Source organism: Neopelma chrysocephalum, unplaced genomic scaffold (assembly GCF_003984885.1).
Source record: "Neopelma chrysocephalum unplaced genomic scaffold, ASM398488v2 Primary Assembly neopelma1_23, whole genome shotgun sequence".
Taxonomy (NCBI): domain Eukaryota; kingdom Metazoa; phylum Chordata; class Aves; order Passeriformes; family Pipridae; genus Neopelma; species Neopelma chrysocephalum.
Genome location: NW_020897691.1, coordinates 22,228,924 through 22,254,934, shown reverse-complemented (window position 1 = coordinate 22,254,934; position 26,011 = coordinate 22,228,924). Strand labels below are relative to the sequence as shown.

Here is a 26,011-nt window from a genome sequence, read left to right as displayed (position 1 = left end):
TAACGCACAGTGAAAGTCTGATGTTGTGTCTCTCTATAGAACCTGTTGGGCTATTTCCACAGTGGTTCTGAAAGCTTTAGTGGAGATGCCTGTGAAGTGAAGGTGGCAGCCCCCTCTCTCTCGCCAAGTGCTGAAGCTGAATACTGGAGAATCAGAGCCATGGCACAACAGGTACTGATGGATGTTTCACGGCAAGTCAGAGAACCTTTTAAACTTGGAGGTTTACTTTATGAAAGTAAATTTTTGCCACCACCTTCCTCAAAAACCCTACAGGCAAAGACTTCCTCATCACCAGACTAACATTTATTTATTTAACAGCAGTATTCAGAAAAAATAATAAAAAACAGAAAAATAAAACCTAAAAACTGTCCCCCTGTAAATAGGGATTAGGAATGCCTAGAGTGGGGAAAGATGCATGAATACCTGAGGAAAACTGACAATGAGATTACTGTGTAATTAGCAGCATTAGCGTACATCAGTGGAAACCTTTCTGATAGAGGAACATTACCATGAATCCCCATCTAGAATGTCGGATACATTTCTGTTTACTCTGTTAAAGAACGATAAATTCAAAGGACAAAAAATGTGCTAAAATAGACATGGGGATATGATGCTAGGAAAACAAGATTTGTTTAACCTATCAAACCAGAGTTTTTAGAGAAATGCAGATTTTTTTCTCTATAAATATCTAGATATAGGTTGCAGAGAAGAAAAAGAGTTGCTTGGAATTACAGGATAATGCTGATATTTAAAAAATTATTTAAAACTCACAACTAGCTCCTCATTAGCAAAGCAAACTTTGAGACAACTTTCTTAGGGTCCTTTTGACTACAATGGAGGTTATTCATTTTATGAAAGTAGTTATATGAAACAAGTTCTTTGAAATACAGAAGACTGAACTTAATGACCTGTGGGGAACCATAAAACTGTAAATACCATATGACAGCTTCAGCATGGGAAAGCACCTAGATTAAAACAGCTAACAGATGTTTGGTATCAATTTCTGACTTAAAAAATCATACCCTGATGCTGTTTGAAAATTTGAAACACACAGACCGGGATTGGTGATCACAAATAATGTGGCAGTGGCAGACATTTTTCGAATAGAAAAAAAAGTTTTAAATTAAGTTTTAAAGATGCAGAACTCAAGAAAGCAGGGAATGTGGCATTTATACTTTTCTTGTAGACACTATCAGTGGCACTCCCCGAGTCCTTCTCAGTGGGGATTTACTGCAACTGTGAAGCTACAAAACAAAGCTACAGCAACTGAGAGTTGTCTCCGCATTTCCCACTGTCCTGGTTTTGGCTGGGATGGAGTTAATTTTCTTCCTAGCAGCTGGTAGAGTGCTGTGGTTTGAATTTAGTGTGAGAATAATGTTGATAACACACTGATGTTTTACTTGTTGCTGAGCAGTGGTTACTCTAAGTCAAGGACTCTTCAGATTCCCATGCTCTGCCAATGAGGAGATGCACAAGAAGCTCAGGGGGATAGCTGATGGAAACTAACCTAAGGAATATTCCATACCATAGAGTGTCATGCTTAGCATGTAAATGGGGGGAGTTGGCAGGCAGGGGCTGATCACTGCTCAGGAACAGACTGAGCATTGGTTAGTGGGTGATGAGCAACTGTACTGTGCAAGTTCATTTCTCTCTCTTTTTTTTTTGTTGCCTCTCTTTTTGTGGTGGTGGTTGTTGTTATTATTATATTTTATTTAAATTATTAAACCGTTTTTATTTCAACCCATGGGTTTTACCTTTTCTTTTCCCTGATTCTCCTCCTCATCCTTAAGAGGGATGGGTGTGGGGTGTGGTAAGCAGTGGCTGTGTGGCACTTAGTTGCTGGCTATGGTTAAACCACAACACACCCCCACAGAATTGCATATTAGATTTCTGTATCTTAATGGCTGAAAATAATCCTTCTAACAACCAGCCTTTCTAGGTGCAACAGGGCTAACTATGCAAACAGGTCCTTGTCTCCACTATACTTGATATTTTCTATAGTAGTGTAGAGGCAGCAGAAAGCTTGTTTTGGCTTTTGGTACTATGCCTTATACAAATTCAAAGGAAAATATGTCTGTCCTTTGCCCTGTGCTCTATGGATGTCTGGAGGTAGCCCATTGCTCTGAGGCTGTTTTACCAAACCAGCATGCTCCAGGGAAGGTCTGCCTCAGGGATACCTTGCATTCTCTCTATCACTATAAAATAATTCAATATGACAGATTTTTGCAATGAAGGGAATCCTATTCTCGAGTACCCTCAAGAACCCATTTCAAGTGCTAAACTGACTGTTTTATGTAACTTCTTGTTTTCTAGGTCTTCATGCTGGAGACTCAGTGCTCCCCAAAGACTCCTAGCAACAAGGAAGGGTTTGAACATGCCCAGTCATGTGTGCTCATCATTGACCTGCCACCAGATAAGAAACCAAATGGACATAGCCAGAGAAGGTAAAGTATCTTCTCAGAAAAATACTGTGTCATTAAAAGTAAGATAAAAATATTTCCACACAGAGATGTGAACTGAGCCTGGCAAACTATACCTCTCCCTAGAGCTCATAAAAAGAAATGAATACTCTGATCAAATTAGGTTTTGTGACACTTATATTTGTAATGATACTTTGCAAATGCAATGTCTGCTTCAATAATGGTCTTTTAAATTCAGTATTACTCAATTAAGAAGGTGAAAAAAGTTAATGGATAAGCTGGAACAGTATAAATTGAAGAGACCACATCCAAAGCTGTGAAAAACTGTCAACATATTGAGCTAGGGAACATTGATTTTGCTTGGCACTTTATTTTTGTGGAAGTCCTTCCATTATGTTACCGCCTCAGAAATTCATGCATTTGCATGACAATCTGATCCTGTCAAAAAATATTTCTTTTTGCTTGCACTCAGTTCTTTAAACAATTGCTGTAACATCAGTAGGGCCAAGAATCAGAATTCTGCATTCAGGGTTTGTGTCTGTATTGCGAGGTATGAAATACATGGCATGAAATTGTCTTTTACAAAATACCAAACCTAATTCTGTACCACTTCAGGCAGTCTCATTCAAATCTAAACTATTGCTTGCAACAAGGAGCCAGAATGTGATGGTTCTTCTTTGGCTGAACTGGAAGAAAGATCATGCAAGATGTCTCTGTTCTTACACTGCTGTACAGAAGTTTCCCCTTCTGTAGGAAGAGATCAGGTGCTCTGTTTCCTTGCCTTCAGAGCACAGGGCCCTGATCACAGTCTAAACCCTTCCTTTGTGGTGGGAAAATATCTGCTTTATTCAAAGGTTAGCAGATTATTCATCTTGTTATAATGAAAGCAAAGCAAAAGACTGGAATACTCCTCTCACAGCACACAAGGCCATGCAATCTAACAGGCTCTGTTTGTAAAGGTAGTGTGGGTCTTGCTTGTCTTTAAATAAATAAATGTATAAAGCTTGCAATTAATACAAACTCTGAATGCTCTCACACTGCGCTTTGTCTAAACAACTGCAAAAAGTATATATGCCAGTAAGCATTACCCCAGCAATACTCATTTTTTCACCAAAACATAGCTCAAAAGTTGACTGTGCCACTGTTTTTCTTATTATTTGCTACAGCAGTGCAGTAATATGCCAGTCATGCATGCTAGTAACTGTGGCCTTTCAAAAGTTTTACTTTAACCTTAGCAGGGTTTCTCTTCTCCCTTTTGCTTTTGTTTCCTTAATGCTGCATCGTTTCACAGGAAGCTGGGGTAAGGGAGCTTTTCTTCTTCCTAAAAAATAATCATATATTTCATTTTGAAACTTTGGAGAATAAGAAAATACTATCCTTAACCAGCTTTGACACTGTGTTTTCACCTATATTGCTGTACTAGTTTGTTTTGGGATTGAGCAGTACTTTACACTGTCCTTGTAAATCGCTTTTTTGGCTATTACAAGGAAAGCAGATCTCCTTCATTTCTGACCATGCTTTTGAATTAGTTGCTTGAAATCACTGCAAGCTCTCATTTAACTTTATATGTACTCTTAAGAGCTTTTCTGAGTCAGAGCCTCTAATGATTTTTACAGCAGAAAACTACTTCCCCATAAAGAGCACCATTATATGTTTTAATCATCAAGATTTTAGCACTGTGAGATAAATTTTACTGACATATCAGCACTGACAGCTGTGTCATAGTAAGCAAACTGACATGGGTAACTTAAACCGAGAAGAAGAGTCTGAACTTTTTTTTTTTCAATGTTTCATTCTCAAAACCGAGTTTTGATATGATTTCTCAAAAAAAAAAAAAATTAAAATTAGACTTCTTGTTTTGGTATTCCCAAATGCTTTTGAAAGTTGTTTAATGAAAGGGGAATAATTTTTGCAGCAAAAAATATTAAAGGTCTACAACTGAACTTCTCATGTTACATGAAGATTTGCTTTAACTTAGACCTAAAACTTCAGTATTGCAAGCAAACTGAAAAATCTCTTCCTCACTTGGTAGCCATGCAAATTAAAACACAACCCATCATACATCAAAACAAGTATTGCTATATGTGTCTACTCCATTTAAAACATAGCCGCTGCAGTCTTATGCAAAAACTTTTTTTTAAAGGTCTTAAGATAGGTTCCACACTTTATAATTTTAAATCCATGAGATACCAAACAACAATCGTGTCCACCCTTTCTTTCAAGCCTTACTTGCCTGAGCCTCTCAGTATTACTTACTGGTGAATGACCTGAAAACTTTTGTTGGAGGAATTTGCCATTCCTGGGTCCCCTGTGCAAATCAAGTATGAGTGAGGGCTAGAACAACTCCCAGCATCTCTCTATCAGGAGTACAGCTAGGAATACCCAGTATTATATGTGAGAAACAGGGTTAGGAGTAGATATTTCCATGCTAGCTTCTCAGTGTTCAAGTTGGTCTTAAGAGCAAACATGTGCCTTCAGCCAGACTTCAGCTTCTTTGCATGCTGCATTGCACTGCTGCTGTTTCTGTACATGTTCATTTATTGGTTGGTTGGCTCTTTGAGGTTTATTTTTAAGAAATACTCTTGGCATTAGTGAAATGGAAACCAAATAGTAAACTAGTTTTGGCTTCAATTTGTCATGGCAAGGTTAAGGTTGTCTGACATGTTGGTGAAAGGGTAACTTTTGTGTTAACAAGTCCTTCAGTTATAGCAGGCTGAAATATTGAGCATACTTGCAGCTGCCAGAAAATTAAAACCCAGAATATTTAATCCCTCAGTGTCAGATACTGGAGAAAAGGACAAAAATCGTAATAGAGTTTTGTTTTAATACCATCTCTACACAAGTGATATTAGTGTGCTTGCTGTGGACAATTTTTGCTTAACCAATCCAAGAGTCTTCTCTTTTAGGAAAATATTTGAAAGAGTAGCTGAAAGACCATTCTAGACCGCTTTATCTTTCTCCACTTCTTTTGTAACAAGGCTGTGAAAATTTGGTCTTTCATTTGCACTTTTCGTTTTAGATTCTACAATATAAGTAGTTCTGTACTCCTAGTGAAAGCACAATGCACCGTTTTAATATTCTATGATTTTTTCCTTCCTATGCTTGGTTTACCAAGTATTCCTTTCAGGACGATAGTGGTGAGCTTGCTGTCCCACCAAGTACTGCTCCAGAATTTATATGACATCTTATTGGAAGAATTTGTGAAAGGCCCTTCTAACTTGGAGGAGAAAATGACAATACAAGTACCAGAAAACAAGTTGGCTGGTTTTCTCAGGTACATCTCCATGCAAAACCTGGCTGTCATCTTTGACTTACTGCTGGACTCCTACAGAACAGCCAGAGAGTTTGACACGAGACCTGGTTTGAAGTGTTTGCTGAAAAAAGTATCTGGCATAAGTGGAGCTGCCAATTTGTATCGACAGTCAGCAATGAGCTTCAACATCTACTTCCATGCCTTGATCTGTGCAATCCTGACAAACCAGGAGAACATCACTGCAGAGCAAGTGAAAAAGATCCTCTTTGAAGATGATGAGAGAAGCACAGACTCATCACAGCAGTGTTCTTCAGAAGATGAAGACATTTTTGAAGAGACTGCCCAGGTCAGTCCCCCCCGAGGGAAGGAGAAGAGGCAGTGGAGGGCTCGAATACCATCTCTGAGCGTGCAACCCGTCAGCAATGCGGACTGGGGGTGGCTAATCAAGCGGCTTCATAAGCTCTGCATGGAACTGTGCAACAACTATATCCAGATGCATCTGGACCTGGAGAATAATGTAGAGGAGCCTCCAGTGTTCAAAGGTGACTCCTTCTTCATTTTACCATCTTTTTACTCAGAAACCTCCACCCCATCAACTGGAGGGCTATCTGGAAAGGACACACCATCAGAGGATGACCGCAGTCAAATCAGGGACCAACTGGGAGACAGCCTGACAGCTCGAGGAGGAAGTGGAGAAATGCTGCTGCTCCCCCCACCCTTAAGTCCTAAACCAGAGAAAAAAGAGCAAACCAAGAAAAAAGAATGGTGGGAGAGTGCTGGCAATAAAATCTACACCATAGCCACTGACAAAACCATCTCCAAGCTCATGACAGAATACAAGAAGAGAAAGCAGCAACAGGCCATGACATCCTTCACCAAAGAGATCAAAGTGGAAAAGAAAGGGGAGCTCTTGGGTTCAAGAGGGCCAGATTCACCTGTACTCCAGCGGCCACAACATCTTATAGATCAAGGTCAAATGAGGCATTCATTCAGTGCTGGTCCAGAGATCCTGAGACAAGAGAAAAGACCACGCTCAGGATCTACAGTCAGCTCCTTGAATATATCTGTTAGGGATGCTGAGGCCCAGATACAGGTAGGACATTCTTGTGGAATGCTAATAATAATAGCAATAAATAAAAATATACCTATACATATTTTTTAATTGATTTTATTATAATCTTTTCATTAAATGCCTCTTTATATAAAGAAGTCCTCATGGTGACCACTGAATCTTGCAGCAGCTGGTACTGATAAAAACCTGATTCTGTCCTATTAAAAGAAAGTTGGTCTTTAGGGAAGCGTTATCAGGCAAATACTAGTTCAGCTTTCAAGAGTGTTTCTGTGACTTGGGTCAAAGCTGCACTTAATCTTAAGAACTAATAACCTACAGCAAACTCATTGCTTACTGCTGAGGGCTCTAGCCCACTTAAAGCTTTTGAAAACAGCATGCTCCTTGTCACAATGTTTTTATACTTGAGGTTTTTTTGTTAATTCCAGAGCCGAAATAGTGGGCTCTGTTGCTAAACAGAAACTTGCTGCTTGCATGTCCAAGTGAACAAATCAGTGAAAGCATCAAACTTGACAGACTTTTTTCACTGTAGGACAAAAAAAAAGGTGATGAAGGCTGAGCATGATGCCTGCAATACGAAGTCAAACAATTACTTATAGTACGAATGTGAATTAGGAAAACACAGTGAACGTTAAATGAATATTCTGGCATTACTCAGTCCTCTTCATGAGGCTGTAGCCACTAGATATCTTATTTTGTGCCTCATCCAATGAGCTCATCTGTTTAGAAAGGTCTTCTAAAGAGTCTTTTCTTTCTGTCCAACTTATTTATAGGCATGGACCAACATGGTGCTGACAGTTCTCAACCAGATTCAGGCCCTGCCAGACCAAACTTTCACAGCCCTGCAGCCAGCAGTCTTCCCCTGTATCAGCCAGCTGACTTGCCATGTGACAGATATCCGTGTCCGTCAGGCAGTACGGGAATGGCTGGGAAGAGTGGGCCGAGTTTACGATATCATCATTTAAACCAAGCAGTGCTCTGTTGCAAAGGGCAAAAGGCATTCAAGGTATACAGCAAAGAAGCATTTGGGGTTCATTAGTTGCCTATTTGTTGGTCGTAAATTAAGAAACAATGAGCTTGTTGATTTATGTCATCCACTTGAGATTGTGTGTTCCTCGCTCACACTAGCAAAGGAGGCAAAACATGAGTCTGTCCAAGTGTCTGGCATAGCCCCAGAACCCAGAAACTACCAGTAAGTCAGGCTGGTACCTGAAGGGGTGATAGATTTCAGTACCCTTCATTTTAATTCAAATTTGCGACGGTGGGAGCCACAAGAAACTGCAGCAGAACTTCCACACTTGCAATTAGCTGTGAATGCAACTGTCATGTGGATGTCAAACCAGGTCAGTAAGCCATGTAACTTAAATAAATAAATAAATGAATAAATAAATAAATAAATAAATGCAAGTCGGGAAAAAGATGGAGCTGTATGACAAGTAAAAATGTGACACTTTTTAGGATAACATTTTCCCTTCAAAAATTAGCATGAGAGAGGATAGGCAACTAAAGACTATTATAGTAACCATATACATCACTTACTAAAGAAAGTGGAAATTTATTTTGCTCCAAGAAGAGCCTTTGAAGTCTGGTCACATTTGGAGTAGCTAAAGTATTCCAGGTCTAAAACTGGTGAACCAAGCACAGACTATTCATCCTTTCATTGCTCTTGTGGAGTATTGCTTGAAGAGAAATGGCACTGTCAAGCTGCCCTCTCTCCAGTGCTACCCTGGCTGCCTCTTCAGCTGTGCCTACAGCTGACCACTTTTTCACAGGTCAAATTCCCCCTAAGGGCAAAAGGGAAGTTCGTTTTGTGTTTCCTGTGAAGCCGTGGGGAAGACACACCACAGAATAAATACCAGCATGTGCTGGTATGCAGCATTCAACTAAGCAGAGTAGGGATAAAGTGTTCCAGTTTAAGCAACACTGTGGCTATGATTCTACTGGAAATTCGTTTGCTTATATAGAGCTGCTGTAGCCAGGAACACCCTTATCACCTTTGTTAAATGTAGCCTATCATTTCACATTGAGCTGAAGCAAGATGGAAAATAGTCTGAAAGTCTTTCCTGTTTCTCTCCCATTTCTTACCTGCTGCTGTAAATAGAAAGGGACAGATCCTCATGGAGGTACATCCCCCTCTGTGCAGCACTCCTATAGGGACTACTGCAATTTGCTGTTATTAGTAAGAGGGAGGAGAAGGGGAAGGATTGACTATTGTGTTGTCAAATGCATATGTGATGCTCTTCGCACTAGACACAGCAAAGGGTTACCTTGCTGCACAAGTTATGTCACGGCCCCTGGGACATTCCATCTCGAACTCCCATGCCACATAATTTGTTGATCAGAGTTGAAATTACTTGTTGAAAAGAAGTTGATTTTTAATCTTTGGTGACCCCTTAATGCTGTTCTCCCAAGACTTTTAAAATGTGCATACCAACTAAATATACAGCTTCAGTCCCTGCTCCAAAGCATTCTAAAAATGTCATCTCTTTATATCAGGCCTAGATTTTGCACAACTAACTGCTTTTAGCATCTTAAACCTAGAAAAACCAAGGGAGCCAAGAGGCTTCGCTGAACAGCCATCGCCCAAGCTGCTGTGTTTACAAAGAGCCTGCCACTATGTTCCTGCCTTTTCCCTCTGTTGCCTGCTTTCCATTTGTCACCTGTTAGACTTGTGCAGGGAATATTTGTCCCATAAATTTCTGTAGTGTCAGTCATGCTGTTTCCCTTTCTTTCAAAACTTCTCTTTGCTAAACTGTTTAGAGGACATAAAAGTTCCATAAAAACAACTCTTTCCTAACACCTAAGCTGAATTTATAAATGACCAACAATTTTTTCAATTGTCAGTTTTCTCCCAACAGTTTAACCTTGGTGACAGGTTAGATTAGCCTTTGGTATCTGGGAGAGTTGTAGCACAGTTTGAGTTCTGTTACCATGTCCTTCTTATACATCTTTAGGTAAAGAGTGCTTATATTTTTTGTGCAAGTTTTTACTGGGCATCTATATAGAACCGGTTTTAAAGCCATACATTAGTTAGGCAACAGCCAAAATCAGAATAATAAACCAAATGCAAAACAGGTCTTGATTATTTAAAATATTCAGGTTTTCATTATAAATTTCATTATAATTATAATGCATTTATAATGAAAACAGGTTTTCATTATAAATGCATTGAATGGATGCAGATCCTTGTGGTACTGATCTAAAACTAAAGAAAATCCCTAAATTATGTTGGGGTACTAAAATTGGCAGCAGTACTGGTGAAATCACCCAGGACTACCGAAGAGGCCCTAGTATCTAGGAAACACTATGGTTATGTGTTCTGGTTGCAATACGAAATACTTCTGCAAAACAGAAAAAAAGCTCTAGGAGTGACAATACCACTACCACCTCTCTCAAGTCACGAACAGTATAACCTAGTGTTAGCTGATTAGCCACCATCTTGACCTAAAATATAATTTTGTTTCAACTATTTACAGTACAACTACCATACTGGAAAATGAGGAGTAGATTTGCTATACTGCTGTTGCCCTGTTTTAAACATTGTCCTTCAAATTGTGCACCAAGTGCCCATTGTCACCCTCAGTGCCTTTTCTTATTAACACCTCTCCATAAGAGGTCATGAGTAACTTTGAGTAATTCCAGAAATGTGATTTAAAAGGAGGGGTGTGGGGTTTGAAACAGCAAGCTTTACATAGGAAAATTCAGCATGTGCTGCTCTTCTTTATGTGTTAAATGATAAGCAGGTAAGGAGAGCAGCCCAGGGCCACTTCAGTAATCATTAATCTGAGATGTAGAAGCCTGATGCACCTTCAAATTATAAACAAATAAAAAAATTGAGTTAGTTCATTGGATTCTCAGCAATTTTTTGCTAGTTTAGCCATAGACATCAGCAAGCCCCAAAGAAGTAGAACAATAAACGCGTGAAGTCACTATTTCATAGATCTGTATGATCTGTTTCATGCCTCATGGCTGCCAGCGTGATACCTTCCAACCTCAAGCTTTTAGCCCAAAGGAGGAGTCTGCCAGGACAGTCCCAGGAAAAGGTGACTGGCATCAGCCTGTCATAAGCTTCAGGAGGGGATTCCCAAACATCCCAGTCATGTCCAGCTACGTGTCCATGCTACAGCAGCTTTTCTGCTTTCCACTTGTGAGTGGGGAAGCACCTCAATCAGTAGCACAAAGTAGCCCTTGTATCCACACGTGTAAGTCTTTCTCACACATATAACCCATTCAAATCCTCACTTATAGCTCTATAACCTAATGCATGAGCTAACAGCAGCATCTTGGCAGCTTTACTGTGGTGGCTTGACATCCTTCTCAGGTACCAGAGCTGCACCTCTGCTGCCTTTGCCTAATTCACACTGCCCTCCTCAGGGTCACTGCAGCAAGCAGAGGCAAGGACATCTCGTTTTCAAATCTTGTAGGCAACCACTAACAGAGAAAGTTGCTGTTGTCCATCATCAACTACCTTTAAGCACATGAAATAGCTCATCACTGTGCAAATATTTAAAGCGGACAAAAGCAGAGCACTCATCAAGAAAGTGATCCTTCTCTTACATACCAGAAGCAAGGTTTGACCCAAACTTACATGGTCTCAGGCCATTGCATGTGTTTGCACTTTATTCTGTACTGTGAACATATGCAGACGTATGAGATGATTGATCCGTGTATCTACAGATACCTGTAGCTCCAGTCACTATCATATTCTGAGCATTCAGCAGATTTACAGAGAGCTATCCACATTAGTAATATGTTTATCATGCTGTCCAAGTGCTTATATCACACCAGCACTGGTTAATGCAGTTACTCTGGTACATTTTCTGAGCATTCATCAGCCATAGAATTACTACCACTATCTTTTGGTTAACATGCTTTCTTAGGATACAGATTTAATATTTTCCTGGGGATAAACACTCATGTGAGAATAACTGACTTAATTTAGCATCTAGAAAGAATTACTAGGAAAAGATTTAGGCAAAACTTTCCTTGTACAACTCCAAGCACAGGCAACACAGTTTTTTGCCTCATCACGGATAAAAAATTCATGTCCTCTGCGCTATGGCTGGCTCATGACAAGGCCAAGCACAGTTTACACCTGTGACTTGTAAGGTGCTTTGCCTTTCAGGTTGAGCTTCGAGGCTTTTTTAAAACCTAAACCTTAACTGTAAAATTCACTGACAAATTGTCGCTCGCCAAAGATATAACCCCCACCTCTAAGTACCTTACCTTACTGTGTGTAATCATCATCTGTACTTGATACAGCAGCATTTCAATGTTGGTATTGACACTTCAGAGCTTGGCACAGCACTGGCATGAGACCAAGAGGCAAACAAACTAGCAAGTAGAGAGATCCAGCTCCATGTGCTGCCTGCACTTTGTACCTTTCTTCACAGGTTAGACCCACATTCAAAGTGCCAAAGCTGTTGAAATCAATGGAAGTTAAGTACCTAGACATCTTTACCACTCAGGACTCGGTCCTTGAATCCTTTAGTCTCTACATACGGGTTTACAAGTTCTCAGGAAAGGGTAAGTCCTGTACAGTTCCTTGCATCACCCCTTCTGCTGCTGTCCCCTATACAGCTCCTGCTTGAAGAATCCACAGGAACCAGCACATAGTCCCATGCATCCCAGTGCTGCAAAATTGGAACCTTCGCTTTTGCACAGATCCAGTAGGAGGCTGACCCAAACAAGCCAAAATGTTTTATTTTTTTACCTAGCTCCTCATCTGTGTAGAAGCCACTTGAGAAATTGAGCATGTGGTTTGGTTATTGTCACCTTTAGCAATCCATTCTAGACATGCCATTTCTCAGTGATAAATTGTTTTTAATTCTCAAAAAAAGGGAATTGCTCTCTTTTTTTTTCTGCTTTTGTACTAAGATCATGTTTAAGCAGGCTACTTACTCATTACTCCAGTTACAGTCATTTATGAAAAGACCTGTGTACAGGGCTAATCATGGCATATGACAAAAAAAAAACCCCTAACTGTATTTTGTAAGTATAAAAGGACCAAGTTACCATAGCACAGAAGCACAAATGTTGGATTTTATGCAATACAGATAACAGCATCTGGCAGCTAGTGATCCCTCTTCACTGAAACTCCCTATTTTGAGTGGAGTTTCTATAGGGATATGACTAAAGGGTCTCTTAGTGGCCCTCACCAGCAACACACCTGGAACTCCAGGAAGTTGTACAGCTGCAAGGAAGAAGTCGTATATCCTCTTTCTGTTGTTTCACTAATCCCCCTCAGAACATATACTTAATATGTGACACTAATAAACTAAACAGACAGATTTGGCCAAACATGCAGTGCTGGCTATTTAAAAATACAAAATTAAAACACACATGGCCTAGGCATGCACCAGTCTTTTCACTTAGTGGTCAGAGGTCTCCAAGCTGAAAACTAAAAGCAGAGGGAAGAAGAAATGCCCTAATTCTGTGGTTATTAGTGGAGCTGCACTGTATGATCCTGGATTAACGCAATAATGAGCTTGCCTGTGGAACCAGATCCCTCAAATTCCAGTTTCTGGCAAAATCACAGGTTGAGGTTTGCATAGTCTCCACTGCCACATTGAATCAGGGTTTATGGAAAGCATTTTTGGTTAAGAAACATGGCAACAGGATCTATTTCAATCCTTTTACCCCAACATCCCACTTTTCAAAAGGTAGTTTATGTACTTCCATAAATTTCATCTAAATACCGTGGAGCACCAAGGCCCTGTTTCCTATCCATGCATTTGGTTCATCTGGGCTGCACTAAGTGCCATGCTTTCACAAGAAGCAAGCTGCAGTGAGAGAACTGAGCTAGCTGAGAGGCACAGGTGCACAGGTGCAAGGGACAAATATCACCTCCATAAGCAGGCTGTGGCTCCTGAGCCACCTACTCTGCAGGGGAAGGCAGGATTCGATACCAAAGGGGAAACAGCCAGGAATGGCAGAGCATGGTAGTGACAGAGCGCTGTACTGCGTGTTGTTTGCTGGCGCAGATGGAAGCAAGAGATTGAAAAGTACACAATGACAGCAGCAAGCACCTTCTTTAAGTTCCTCCTACTTTCTGTTCTCTGCCTCTTTTCTCTCCCCACTTTTGGTCATTATTTGTGAGACTGCAAACATACTTCTATGGGCCCTTCAACCAGAACTGAAGGCAAGCCAAAGGGAGTGGACACTCCATTTCACCAAAGATCTAAGCCTTTCCTGTTTGAAAATTAAAAAAATAAAATTTTATTTCCATGATGATGGCTGTCACAGGAAGCATTTTACCACAAAACATGATTCCCAGGACTTAATCTCTCTAGCTGTATATTCAGGAGGAGCCAATAATATTTTTTAAGAGAGACTATAAATCACCTTGTCAAGCAAGTGCTTACATGGGGTTTACCTTCTGCTAATTTGATACCTAGCTGCAATTCCTTGGTCTCATCCATATTTCCTCCCTCTACCTTTCTGCTCTTCTTTAGAAAAACACCTCCCTATGTCTGCTGCGTCCTGTTGTGCCGCTAGTTTTGTATGGTCCTTGGGTGTCCAGTGGTCGGGCAGTCACTGTCAGCTGGCTTGCAAATTGTATTTTGTGTATATTTTATTCTGACTGAATTCTGAAATGGAAATATTTTAAAACAAAAAGTATAAACTATTTATGTTGTTTGTGTTGTAGAATAAAGGCTCAAATGCAAAATAAATTATGCTTTGGTTTTGTCTCATAAAAATTATTTTACAGTTCTTGATGAAGCAAAGGAACAGAACTGAGAAAGGGCCTAAAATATGTGGTGTGTACCAGCAGGGACTGCTGTTTTTATGGATGACCTGCGGAATTTAGTCACTATGAACTGCTGGGTTTTTTTGATGGCAGGTGAGATCTAAACACTGTAACAAATGAGTCCTGCAGCACTCTTAGCTAGAATCTGGGCTTGTAAGGGTGGAAAAGGATAAAGCTACTGAGGCAGCTAAACGTCCAAGTAGATACCATGCGGAATTTTGAAGCATCTAAACAGGTGAAGCATTTCTCCCTCCATTAAAATGAGGAAAATACTTTTGGCTTTAATTTCATTAGAGATGGGTGCATTGGAGCTCTCATGCACAGCCAGACTTTTGTTGCACTTTTAAGCTAGGCATTCCCTGACCACAGTCAGCTTAGCTAGCACTCAACACGTGTTCCCAACCTACTGGTGCATGCAAACAGTATAGTTACTGCAATGTTTCATCTTGCTAAAAAGCTCATCAAGGGCTCTCCCCATCACCTAAATCCCTCTTTTGATTAAAGTTGAATCAGTGATTGCTCCTGATGACAAAAAACCTTTCGTTTAATGAAAATAATGAAAATAGTGAACACCTTCACAGCAGCCACGCATGCTTTGGCATGCAACCAAAAAGTACTGAAGGAGAATGGGTTGGCCAGTACCCCTGTCAAAAGAATTGCCATAGGGCTTCCTGAAAGCAGAATTGTTCCAGTGACAATACATAGCATCATACAGTAACCTTTAGGGTACACCATTGTGTGCTCAGGGATGCTATCCCCAGCCCAAAGGCAAACTTGCCACATAAGAGTGAAAATGCAGCCAGCATTCTCACCTGGCCTCACTGGGTTCTCTGGGCATGGGCTCCCTCACACTGAAACAACACAAGGTCTGGCCTTCGATATCTGTTATGTAACAGCCTCATTGGCATGAAGGTTAAGAGCAGAATACAAAGCAAATAAATGAGGTTGTGATGCTTTAATAATCTTACACACTTCTGGCAAAACAAGAGTGTGTTAAATCCTAACTGTCAGATCTAATTTCATTCCAGGAAACTACCTTCTGCTACTCCACACGTCTCATTTAGATCCCATTAGAAAGATTTTCATTTCTTCTTAAACAGCACTCAGTAATGTGAAACGGCAACAGGATAAATACAGAGAGTACTATTCCACTCACTCCTTACATGTACAAATTTCCAGCTGCCTTCCCACTTAACGCTGGGGTCAGACTAGCATGGCTTCTGCTGCCACTGGTGCAAGAGGTCTACATGTGATAGAAGGGGTGACCTTGCTTTGTACTTATCTAGAAGAAGCTAGGTCTTCTTCTATTATCGAGGAGCAAAGTGTTAAGAACATTTGTCAAAGAAACCAGCTGTCAAGAAATATTTAAAAAACAAAAAAAGAAAATAAAAGAAGAAAGGGACTAAACAGGCACACTGTTCAATTTCACTATTAAATTGGTTCACTAAGCAAACATGGCAGAAGTCAAAATAAGAGGCAGAACAAGGCCTAGGTTCTGTCTACTGAGCTATGTGAAATGCAGGGTGATCTCTGATTTTGGAGCTTTTGGCAAAGAAGCTAGCATCAGGATAAACCTCTTAACATCTAATATCACCGTAAACAAACACAAATTGAACTCTATCCAAATGCTTTACACAGTGTCCTAGAACAATGCAGTCAGTATCCAGATTTCAAAACCCAGAGAATCCCAAATAAATCAAAACAATTTAGTTGTAAGCACAGGTCAGCTAGGTCCTACTCTTATCATGAAGAAAAAAAAAAAGAAAAAACCCAAACCAAACAAATTAGTGAGGCTGCATGTGCAAATTTCTGACTCCTAATAGAAATCCATCATACTAAATGTGGTTTGGTCTTTTGTTCTGTTTTCTTTTTGCAAGAGATTTGTATCTTTATCTACACTGTAATTACTGGGAAATCTGTATCCATAAAGTAGAAGCAATACTTCTGATTTGCCAGCTCTCAGGAAATATGCCCAACCTGAAATATTTTTGTTCACTGTGGTTAGTCTGACCGCTTCTGAGGATATCTCTCATCATCTTCATTCCCTACCACAGTCAGACAAAATTAGTGAAGATTAATTTAGAATACTTTACTGTGTAGCATTTATAAATTATTTACTGCTTTTTAATGTTACATTACATCCCTAACAGACTGCTTTGTACTTCAAATCAGTTTCTCCTTTGTGCCAGAGATTACAGGGAGAGAAAGAGATCAAAACAAAACCGGTTAAGATGCTATATTGAAATCTATCCCTGTAAGTAATTTTGTCCAGGAGGTCAGAAACAGGCAAATCTTCAAGCTTGGGAAACAATAATGTCAAACATAATGAGAAAGTGAAAAATGGCTTTGAAAATGTATTGCAGTAACTAATCTAAGGAGAGGAAGGTGACAAGGCTCTTGGTTCATAATGCTCACTTGTAAAAATAATTCATCTTCCCTTTAGAAAACACAGGAATCAATTTCTGGGTAGAATTGTCATGGTGGCACCACAAATGCAAGGGCCCCTGATAAAAATGTTCTTTTAAAACCCTGGCTGCGGAGATGGGCACCAGAGCAGATCTTATATCTCTCTTGCATACATTACCTTTTCTTTTAAAAGGACACTAAATAATTGAATATCTCAATGCAGGGTCTTGTGACCAGCCCCAAGCCCAAGAGAATAAAGACTGTTAGTTTGCAAAGTCAACCATGAAACAAAACAAAAGGAAGATTTAAATCTAGTTTGAAAATTTTTTTTTACAAGTTTGAAAATTTTTTAGGCAGAGCTGTGCTGAGACTAGGACAAGAAGTATGACCACAATTAAGTGTCTGTTGGAAGGGAGGGTGTATAGGATAAGCCTGTTGTTCTAGACAATAGCACAGATCTGCACAGATATGCAGTGACTGCTAAAGAAAAACAGGTTGAGAAAGAAGAGCCTGAGGCAGGGCACAAGAGCCAAACCACATCACTTAGAGTGTCTCTTTTAGACGCTCAAACCAAGCCAGGCTGGCTGGACATTCATTCCTTTCAAGAAGGCTTCATCCTGCATATGGCAAAAAGTAACGTTTGGAGTAAAATAAAGTTTAAAAAACCCTAAACCATGAAGATCAACATCATAACATAAATGCCTCTAATCAGTCAGGTCTAGTGCAGCCCCTACAACCTGGGCACATTATAACTGCTCACCCATACAGGCCACATTGACCCACAGCAGCTCCCTAATTCCTCTTGCTGTAACGCACCCAGTCACTTGACATTGAGAGTGTGAGGATATGCTGGGATGGGAGGATCCCCACCTTGTAGCAGAATGGAATAACTCTTTATTTGTCCAACAGACAGTATCCAATAACAGACATGCCTCCTCAGACGTTCTGCTCACAGCTGATTCTCTTTGTATTCCACTGCCCCAAGCAGAATCTACTTGTTCTTTAAAAAGAAAATCCACATTTAATCAGCCTGGCCCCGGGCTTTCGCCACTGTCCAACTGTGAGCGACACTGGAGCTTCACACAGGAGCAAGATTTTGCACAGCAGCATCAATGCAGCCCATGCAGCCTGAATTGGAATGCACCATGGGGCACCCTCTTCCCACCTATCCAGAAGCAGGTCTTTTCTCGATACTCAGTCTTTTCTCAATGCAGTGGGTATTTTCCCAATACTCTCTCAAATGACAATAAAATCTCCTGAACTTAGGATGTGACGGACTGCACACTTGGAAGAACTGTTCAGATCATCAATTCAACCAGCCCAAATGCCAGAGCAGAGTCTTCTTTATGTTTTGCTACAGTTTTGGCCCTTCTTGTACAAGCCCTCGCCTCAATGTCAGCTTTTCACAGAAGACACTATCACATAACTCTATACACCTTGACATCAGCACATCATTCTTGGGCTGCAGCTTACATGTGCTAGCTGAAAATCTAGCCTGTTAGTTATAAAGGGTTCACACTGAGTAGTGGTTCTCAGCGGCTCCACTGTCCAGGTATTCCTAACGTGCAATTATTCCCCTCCAAGCATTCACACATCCCTTAGACAACATATTTCTTTCATGATCTGTTTGCAATCCCACTCCCAGCTGCCAAGCTAAGCCTCTCATTTTAAGAAGCCACATTTAAAGCCTACAGTTCTTCTTTGGGGCTGTAACTGGCTTTAAAGTGATGACAAAGTCAATATGCATTTTTTCCACTCTGGTGAAGAAGTAAGCTAGTTTTAGAAGCTAGAAGAGCTATGGCTTCTCCAACAGTGCTCTTTTAACCACAGTGGTTCTAAGCAACAAGGTCAGAAGGAGTAATTCCTTTGGAATCTAGAGTGGATAGATTTTGCCAACAGATGATATTAACCAAATCAGGCTATAAAGGTACGATCATGCTTTTGTATAAAATCTACTGTTAGAAACATGCACTGACACAGAGACTGCTGTATTTAGATACGGTCTCAAGATTTGATTTGGGGATTGACAATATTCTAGCAGAAAATTGTATCACTTTGAACAAAGAATTGAACACAAGACTGCAGATAGTTTGTGAGGTTCTTATCTAAGGCCTGCCCAGCATTACACAAGGTCAACAGTCAGGGTGAGCAACATTGAATACACTGAACAATAAGATAAATCTTAAAAGTTTACTTTTAAAATCTCAGCTGAAGGTTAACCACACATTCACATTTCTCCTTAAAGGTTACTTCCCTATATTGGCAAACATTACTGGAAGAAACCACTAAAAGAAACTAAGTGTTTCTGTCCACTAAGTGGACAGAAAATACAAAAAAACCTATGTGCCATTCTTTAAGGTCAGGGTAACACACACATCTGCTCTGCTTCCTGAAGCCTTGTAAAAGGAAAGATACATCCATCATTGCAGATACTACAAATATTGCAATTTATAATGGTGTCCATAGTTGGTATTTAAATGCAGGCAGATTTTACACCTCTGGTAGACAATTACTGAGTAAAAATATCACAGATATAGAATATTTCTTTATTATTATTATTATTATTGTAAAGAAAGAAATAGTTCAGCCTAATTTTTAGTGGTTTAACTTAAATTACGTTCCATTCCTGTTATTAGAATGGGATTAACTTTATTTTAAAAAAAAGTAAAAGAGGATATATATTATATTGCTACCAAATGAGTATTTTCTATAGGAAATCTTAGTGAGGGCTTTTTCAGTCATATCTAAGGAATTACTATTTTTTTACTTACAGGGACTTTATTTATTTTTATACACTGTGAAAGTGTAAGCTTTCACACACTATGGTATAAGCTCTCCTCCTTCTAGCAACATCTGCCTTTTCTTCAGAGTCACACACACACCTCTTCACAGCTGCTCTCCTCTCTCCTCTCTCTCTCTCTCCCCATCTTCTGGCTACCTGCTGCCATGAAGCTTTTGCCCCCATTGGGTATGCCAGCAGCATTGGACATTTATTCCCACTTGGTACCTTTCTATTTCCTTACTCCCCTTACCTGAAGCATTTCTAATAATTTTGTTTCTTTTTGGAATATTGTCCTTATGAAGTAGCAAAATATTTAATCTCTCACTAAGCTTATGGTAACAATTCTAAAAGTAAATGCAGCCAAAAGCATAATGTGGTCAACTGGCTCTTCAGAAATGCTGGAAGTGCTTAAATGCATGGGCAATTCCAGTCTTTAGTAACATCGCCAGTGTTAGGTTTGTGGTTGGACTTGATGATCTTAAAGGTCTTTTCCAACCTAGATGGTTCTATGATTCCATTGTTATCTCAGACAAGTTGTCTGCAAACTGTTTATAACTGCATTTTGGGAAAGGAGAGGGAGAGAGGACCACTAGACTCCTATGAAACTCAGGTTAAATTAAATAGCTGCGGAAGACAAGAGCTTACAACTCTGAGAATGAACAAAAGAGAGCTCACCCACCTACCTCGTATCTAGCTAACCTTTGCTTCCTCTTGCTTACTACTTGTAGATCATGCCCACTTTCCAGTTCAAGTTCAGGATTCCCAAGCGGAACAGTGGTAATCCAGAAGTAAATTGAATTCAGCAACATATCTGAGAATTTTATGGTAAAACAGTGGAATTATTATTGCATAATTTTTGAATGGCTCTTTCTTGTTCCTATTCTTTGTGCATATATATATATACATATATTCCTGATTTTGTTTGGCTAGGTAATATGCTAGAAAGTTCAGTTTTAAGTCTTGATGAAAATAACAGCCTTGAGTCAGCACATGTTGCAAAAACAATCTTTTATATATCTTGGAGAAGCAGAGGACACTTATTTGCAGGTTACAGCCTGAAAGCAAGAATCCCTCACAGAGAAGCAGAATCAGTCAAGAATGCTTTTTCTTCAAGACTGAAGTCGGAGCACCCAAACAGCCATGCCATGGGCTCCAGAGCAGGAGGCCACAGTGCTGGGATAAATTACAGAATCACAGAATCACCCAGGTTGGAAAAGAGATCTGAGATCACTGAGTGCAACCTTTGACTGAACACCATCTCATCTAATAGACCATGGCCCTAAGTGCCACATCTAGTCTCTTCTTAAATACCTCCAGGGATGGTGACTCTGCCACCTCCCTGGACAGCCCATTCCAATGCCCAATCACTCTCTCTGTACAGAACTTCTTCCTAATGTGTAACCTAAACCTACCATAGTGCAACTTAAGACTGCCCTCTTGTCCTACTGCTGGTTGCCTGGGAGAAGAGACCAACCCCCACCTGGCTACAATCTCCTTTCAGGTAGTTGTAGAGAGTGATGAGGTCTCCCCTGAGCCTCCTGTTCTCCAGGCTGAACAACCCCAGCTCCCTCAGCCTCTCCTCATAGGACTTGTGCTCAAGTCCCTTCATCAGCCTCATTGCCCTTCTTTGGACCTGCTCCAGCACCTCAGTGTCCTTCCAAAACTGAGGGGCACAGAGCTGGACACAGTACTCCAGGTGTGGTCTCACCAGCGCTGAGTACAGGGGAAGAATCACTTCCCTGGTCCTGCTGGTCACATTGTTCCTGATCCAGGCCAGGATGCCACTGGCCTTCTTGGCCACCTGGGTACACTGCTGGCTCATGTTCAGCTTCCTGTCAATCAGAACCCCGAGATCCCTTTCTGCCTGGATGCTTTCCAGCCACTCTGTCCCCAGCCTATAGTGCTGCCTGCAGTTTTGTGGCCAAAATGCAGGACCCAGCACTTGGCCTTGTTGAAGCCCACACCATTAGCCTCCGTATATGTTCAAGCAACTGGAATTCAGATACCAGGGTAATTGAGCTGCCATGGCCATCTTCACAGTGTATTCCTTATGCCAGATAAACACATTTTTAGTTAAGCTTTACTAAAACAGGAGAAAAAAAAAGCCTCTCATTTGATTTTGTTTACATTGAACAGAAGTAATATAACACAGTGGGAAACCGGCCCACAGCCCATTTAGCTATGACAGGTAAGACAAAATACAGAGCTTAACATCTGCCCCTTTGTCAATGACAAAATTTTGACTGACTCTGATAGCACAGAGTCAGTGCCGGGGATGGAAGCACAACTTTCACACCCCAAAACATTAGCATAAAGAAGAGAGAGTCTCACAGCCATCAGGAAGATCAAATAAATAAAATGAGCATATCTCAGCCTGAAAGTAAAAAGCATATCCAAACGCTTAATTCCCACTTCCCTCAAAAGAAAACCCACAATCCACCCACAACCCAACTTCCATTTCCCCAAAACACAAACACACACTGAGATCAATTCCCTAACACTTTAATAATACACTAGCACACACAGGGTTTAGGACAGTGATGAAAAACGTGTCATGCTTTTCAAGGTTAGTCCCCTTTCGCTTTAAAAATATTTATGTTTTCTGGCCTTTGTCCTCACTGTGGTCTCCTAGAGAGAAAATGTCCTTCAGAGGCACGCTGACAGAGATCACCGCACACCCAGGCCCAAAGAGACACTGGAGATTTCAGCTGCAAGCATTGGTGGGACAGGCTCAGTTAGCCAGGCAGCAGCTGCAGGACACACTGGGCTCCCAATGCTGGGGAAACCCTCACATCAGGCATTTCAGCCCCTGCAACACAGTTCGGGGCGAGCAGCTGATCCCACCGAGTACCAGACCCTCTCCACCAGGTGCTGTCTGAGTTGAAAGATAACTGCTCACTTTTGGACAGTGCTCTTACACAGCAGGTTATTCGCTGTCCCAGCATCCTGACAGGTTTACAAAGTACCAATAAGATGGCTAAGCAGTCGCACAAGGCAACATGAGCTGAAAAAACTCAAATCACCAAAACCCCACCCACAACACCAGCTCCCTCACCCTCCCTAACAAACAAAGAATTTCTACAGTTTGGCTAAATAGGAACAAAATTCCATACAGTGCATACTGGCAGACACAGACTCTTAAATAGAGTACCAGATTTTTCTCTTAAATAAGAGAAAACAAGTATTCAGGGTAAGGATGACCAACTGTAAATGAAAGGGAACAAACCTAGATTGACAGAAATTACAAAACAAAAAAAATAATATAACCCCATAGCACCAGACAGTATCATCAGATAGATGCTGCCCAGCCACCAGCACTCTGCTATGGCCATAGAGCTTTTCAAGTGTTATTACACTGACAGGACTTCAAGGGATATTTGCAGAAGGCAACCCTACTCTTGCAGCAACCTGAGCTCTGTCCCTTGCACTGTCTCTAAAGGTTTTGCTTTCAGCTACCCATCTGCAGCATGAGGATTTGGGATCAATAACTCAGCAGTACCTCCTCTTGCTTTCATGGCCCCTGCTGCTCCTACACCAAGGTAGCATCAGCATGCACACATTTTGTAGTAGAGTCTTCCTGTCTCTGATTTCCACAGGCCGTGAGTATGTACACCTCTTCCGCAAACACTGATCTCCAGAACACTGTTTCTCAGCAGGACTATGCCAACTTGTATCTATCCTTTGAAGAGACAATGGTTTTAGTTTGGTGGGTAGATGAGACTGCACTTCAGAAGGTGCTTTGTTTTTGAAAAAAACAATGTATTGATAATTAACACAAAAAAGTAAAGCCAAAATTTCAATATCGTGACAAATTTATCAAAAAAAGAACAAAAGAGAATTGCTTAGTTACCCAAGCAAAAGTAATGACAGAAGCCCACACCATTCCTGCCTGAAGGACATAGACATGTCTACCATCCGGTTTTAGGCAGAAGTCGTCATCTTCCTCCATTTCATCCAATGAATCTACACCTGACAACATTGGACAGTTTACAGTGGTAACACCTCACCCACTAAAATTCTAGTTTTGCATTATTCAGTTAGCCCTCATACGTTTTCTCACAGCACTGCAGTCATTCCAGGAGGGAAGTTTCACCAGCACCTGTGGAAAGCAGCAAAGGAAACTAAGGGAAGAAAGTAGCAAGAAATTTGAAAGGTATCTAGGGCACTGTGGATATTCTGTTCCCTACCAATATTAGTGGCAATACAGCCTAGACTTGCACTGCTAGCCTTGAACATCTCAGCAAATTTGAGTGATGAATTATTTAGGACAAACAGTTTGAGCTTCAAACTGAGAACAGTGGAGGTGCCTATTTTCTGCAGTGGCTTCCTCAGAAAGTCTCTCCCTGCTTCCGTGCTAGGACATTGGAAGTGATACTAGGAACACTGCCTCAGTTAAAAAACATTGTCATTGTTTCACAAACCTTTACCAAACTTTAACCAATTAGATAGTACTATTCCATGCTGGCTATTTTCTCCAGATTATTTGACAGTGTAACTGCTAAATTAAACTATTTCAAAGAATAAAACCAGTGCCAAGAGAGGGGAGGACATTTTGTATATGTCAAGATCTGATGATCTCCAAAGGTCAACTTGACCCATGCTTCAAAGTGACAAGCTTGACATCTGGTCATGAGGCTTGGAATCAAGGATGAACCTCCTCCCTGCAGCTTTCACATTACAGCATGCCCCAGCTGAAATGGTATTTATGAATGCCTTGTGAGAAGGAAAAGTAAGTGTCACGTGTGCCCCACAGGGTTGGCAGAAATCTGCAACAAATTTGCCATCACAAACCCAGTCTCAGGTGGTACTGTTTCAGTTCTACACAAGAGCAGATCTGCTCTACAAAGGTAGTGTGTCAAATGGGCATCTGACCACTGGCAGTAAAAACACAGTATCCCATTACTCTCAGTAATCTTGCTGCTGGGTCCACTGATGATATAAAAAGCCAGAGAGACAATCATTATTTTATATTCTAATTACCTGCATGACAAAGGCCACTGCATTTCCCCAAATTCCCATTTGGCCTCAGGTCTACAAAATTAAATCTTTCTTAAACATTTTCGAGAGGTCAAGAATCCAAAGCAGTACTTTGCAAATCAGGTCAGTGAGTCTTAGAAGTGCACATCTTTTTTTTTTTTTTTTGCTAAAATCCATCTAACTAGAATCCAAGGATGCCAAACAAGCTGTTTACACTTTAGGAAGATGTAATTTTTTGCTTCTCCTCATTATTCATGCACAGTCCCAAAGCAAATTTATAGCTAGCTTCTAAAAATAGCATTAATAATCTTAGGGGCTGCATTAAGACCCTAATTAAGATAGTATATGAATTTTTCCTGCTTGCACCTAAGATTATAGATTTAAGCTACACACTCACAGGACTCCTTAAGGAATTTATTTTCTTAACACCAGTTTGGGAAAGATGGTCATCATTCTTGCTTCCATACAAGGTGTTGAGACATCAAGTCAGAAGTATTTCACTACCTTGGTGTGACTTGTTAAATCACGTTTAGAAGCCGGCTTCTCAGTGGACACTGTAGTTCACATTGTAACTCCCCTGGACCTGGTTGCAGTTGAAAACATTCATCAGCTCTGAAAGTGCTCTCCAAGATGAGAAGTGAGGCACTGCGGAAAGGAGGAGTCTTCTCACAAGCGTGCAAAGGCTTTTCTGAGGTGAGCTTTTTAGCTTCACACAAGACCTTCTCAGCAGAAGCAAGAGTAGGGGTTGGTTTCCAACAAACAATGCAGCTGCTTCAGTACCAAGACCAGCCATTCATCCAACATTGTTGCTCCCTATCCACCACTCAGCTGGCAACGTCGGTAACAAAACTGGATAGATTTATCAACCAATCGCCTCTCTCTCCCACAGCCATGGTTCACATGCAGGGTAAACCCCTCCTGCACACTGCAGACACAGGGATCACAGCCAGCCTTGGAACTGCTTCTTCCACAGTCCTCTCGTCAAAACCAGCAAGCACTGGCCTACGGATTGCCATTGTTGGAGCTGGAGGAATAGAGCCTGCTGCTGCCAAATAGGCCTGCAACTTTCTGGGAGCCATGAGCTAAAAGAAGAGTTGATGAAAAAGAGTTCAAGCAAGAAATAAGAGGTGAAGATTCTAACCCCGAATTTGTACCATCAGTCCCGAACACAACTTTTGCTCAAACAGGTTAGCTTCGAGAAACCATGCAAAATGCACCACAGTTGAAAAGGATGTTACTAACAGCCTCTCTCTCTCTCTGCTCACGCAAGGCAGAAAAAGACACCTCCAACTTTTCAGTAAAAAAGTACTGAGTTAAACCTTGATTTAACTTGCAACTGAGTTAAACCTTGATT

The 26,011-nt window shown here is 40.7% G+C and overlaps 2 protein-coding genes across 5 annotated transcripts in view; both read left to right on the top strand.

Annotated features, from left to right (window-relative positions):
• Positions 1-8,085, top strand: part of ARFGEF3 (ARFGEF family member 3) — a 90,704-nt gene extending 82,619 nt beyond the window's left edge. For 2 of the 3 annotated variants that reach the window (XM_027690007.1, XM_027689995.1), the window contains 5 exons: positions 40-171; positions 2,314-2,444; positions 3,712-3,720; positions 5,536-6,766; positions 7,516-8,085. In XM_027690007.1, coding sequence (XP_027545808.1) covers positions 40-171; positions 2,314-2,444; positions 3,712-3,720; positions 5,536-6,766; positions 7,516-7,707 — 1,695 coding nt within the window. In that variant the 3' untranslated portion in view covers positions 7,708-8,085. The remainder of the gene's footprint in view (positions 1-39; positions 172-2,313; positions 2,445-3,711; positions 3,721-5,535; positions 6,767-7,515) is intronic. The other variant, XM_027690000.1, reaches the window with a different exon arrangement.
• Positions 8,086-9,881: 1,796 nt separating this feature from the next.
• Positions 9,882-26,011, top strand: part of SMIM28 (small integral membrane protein 28) — a 25,066-nt gene continuing 8,936 nt past the window's right edge. The window contains exons 1-2 of one of the 2 annotated variants that reach the window (XM_027690026.1): positions 25,098-25,350; positions 25,547-25,784. The gene's annotated coding sequence lies outside the window, so the exon portion shown is untranslated. Of the gene's footprint in view, positions 14,586-25,097; positions 25,351-25,546; positions 25,785-26,011 lie in introns of those variants that run through there. The other variant, XM_027690019.1, reaches the window with a different exon arrangement.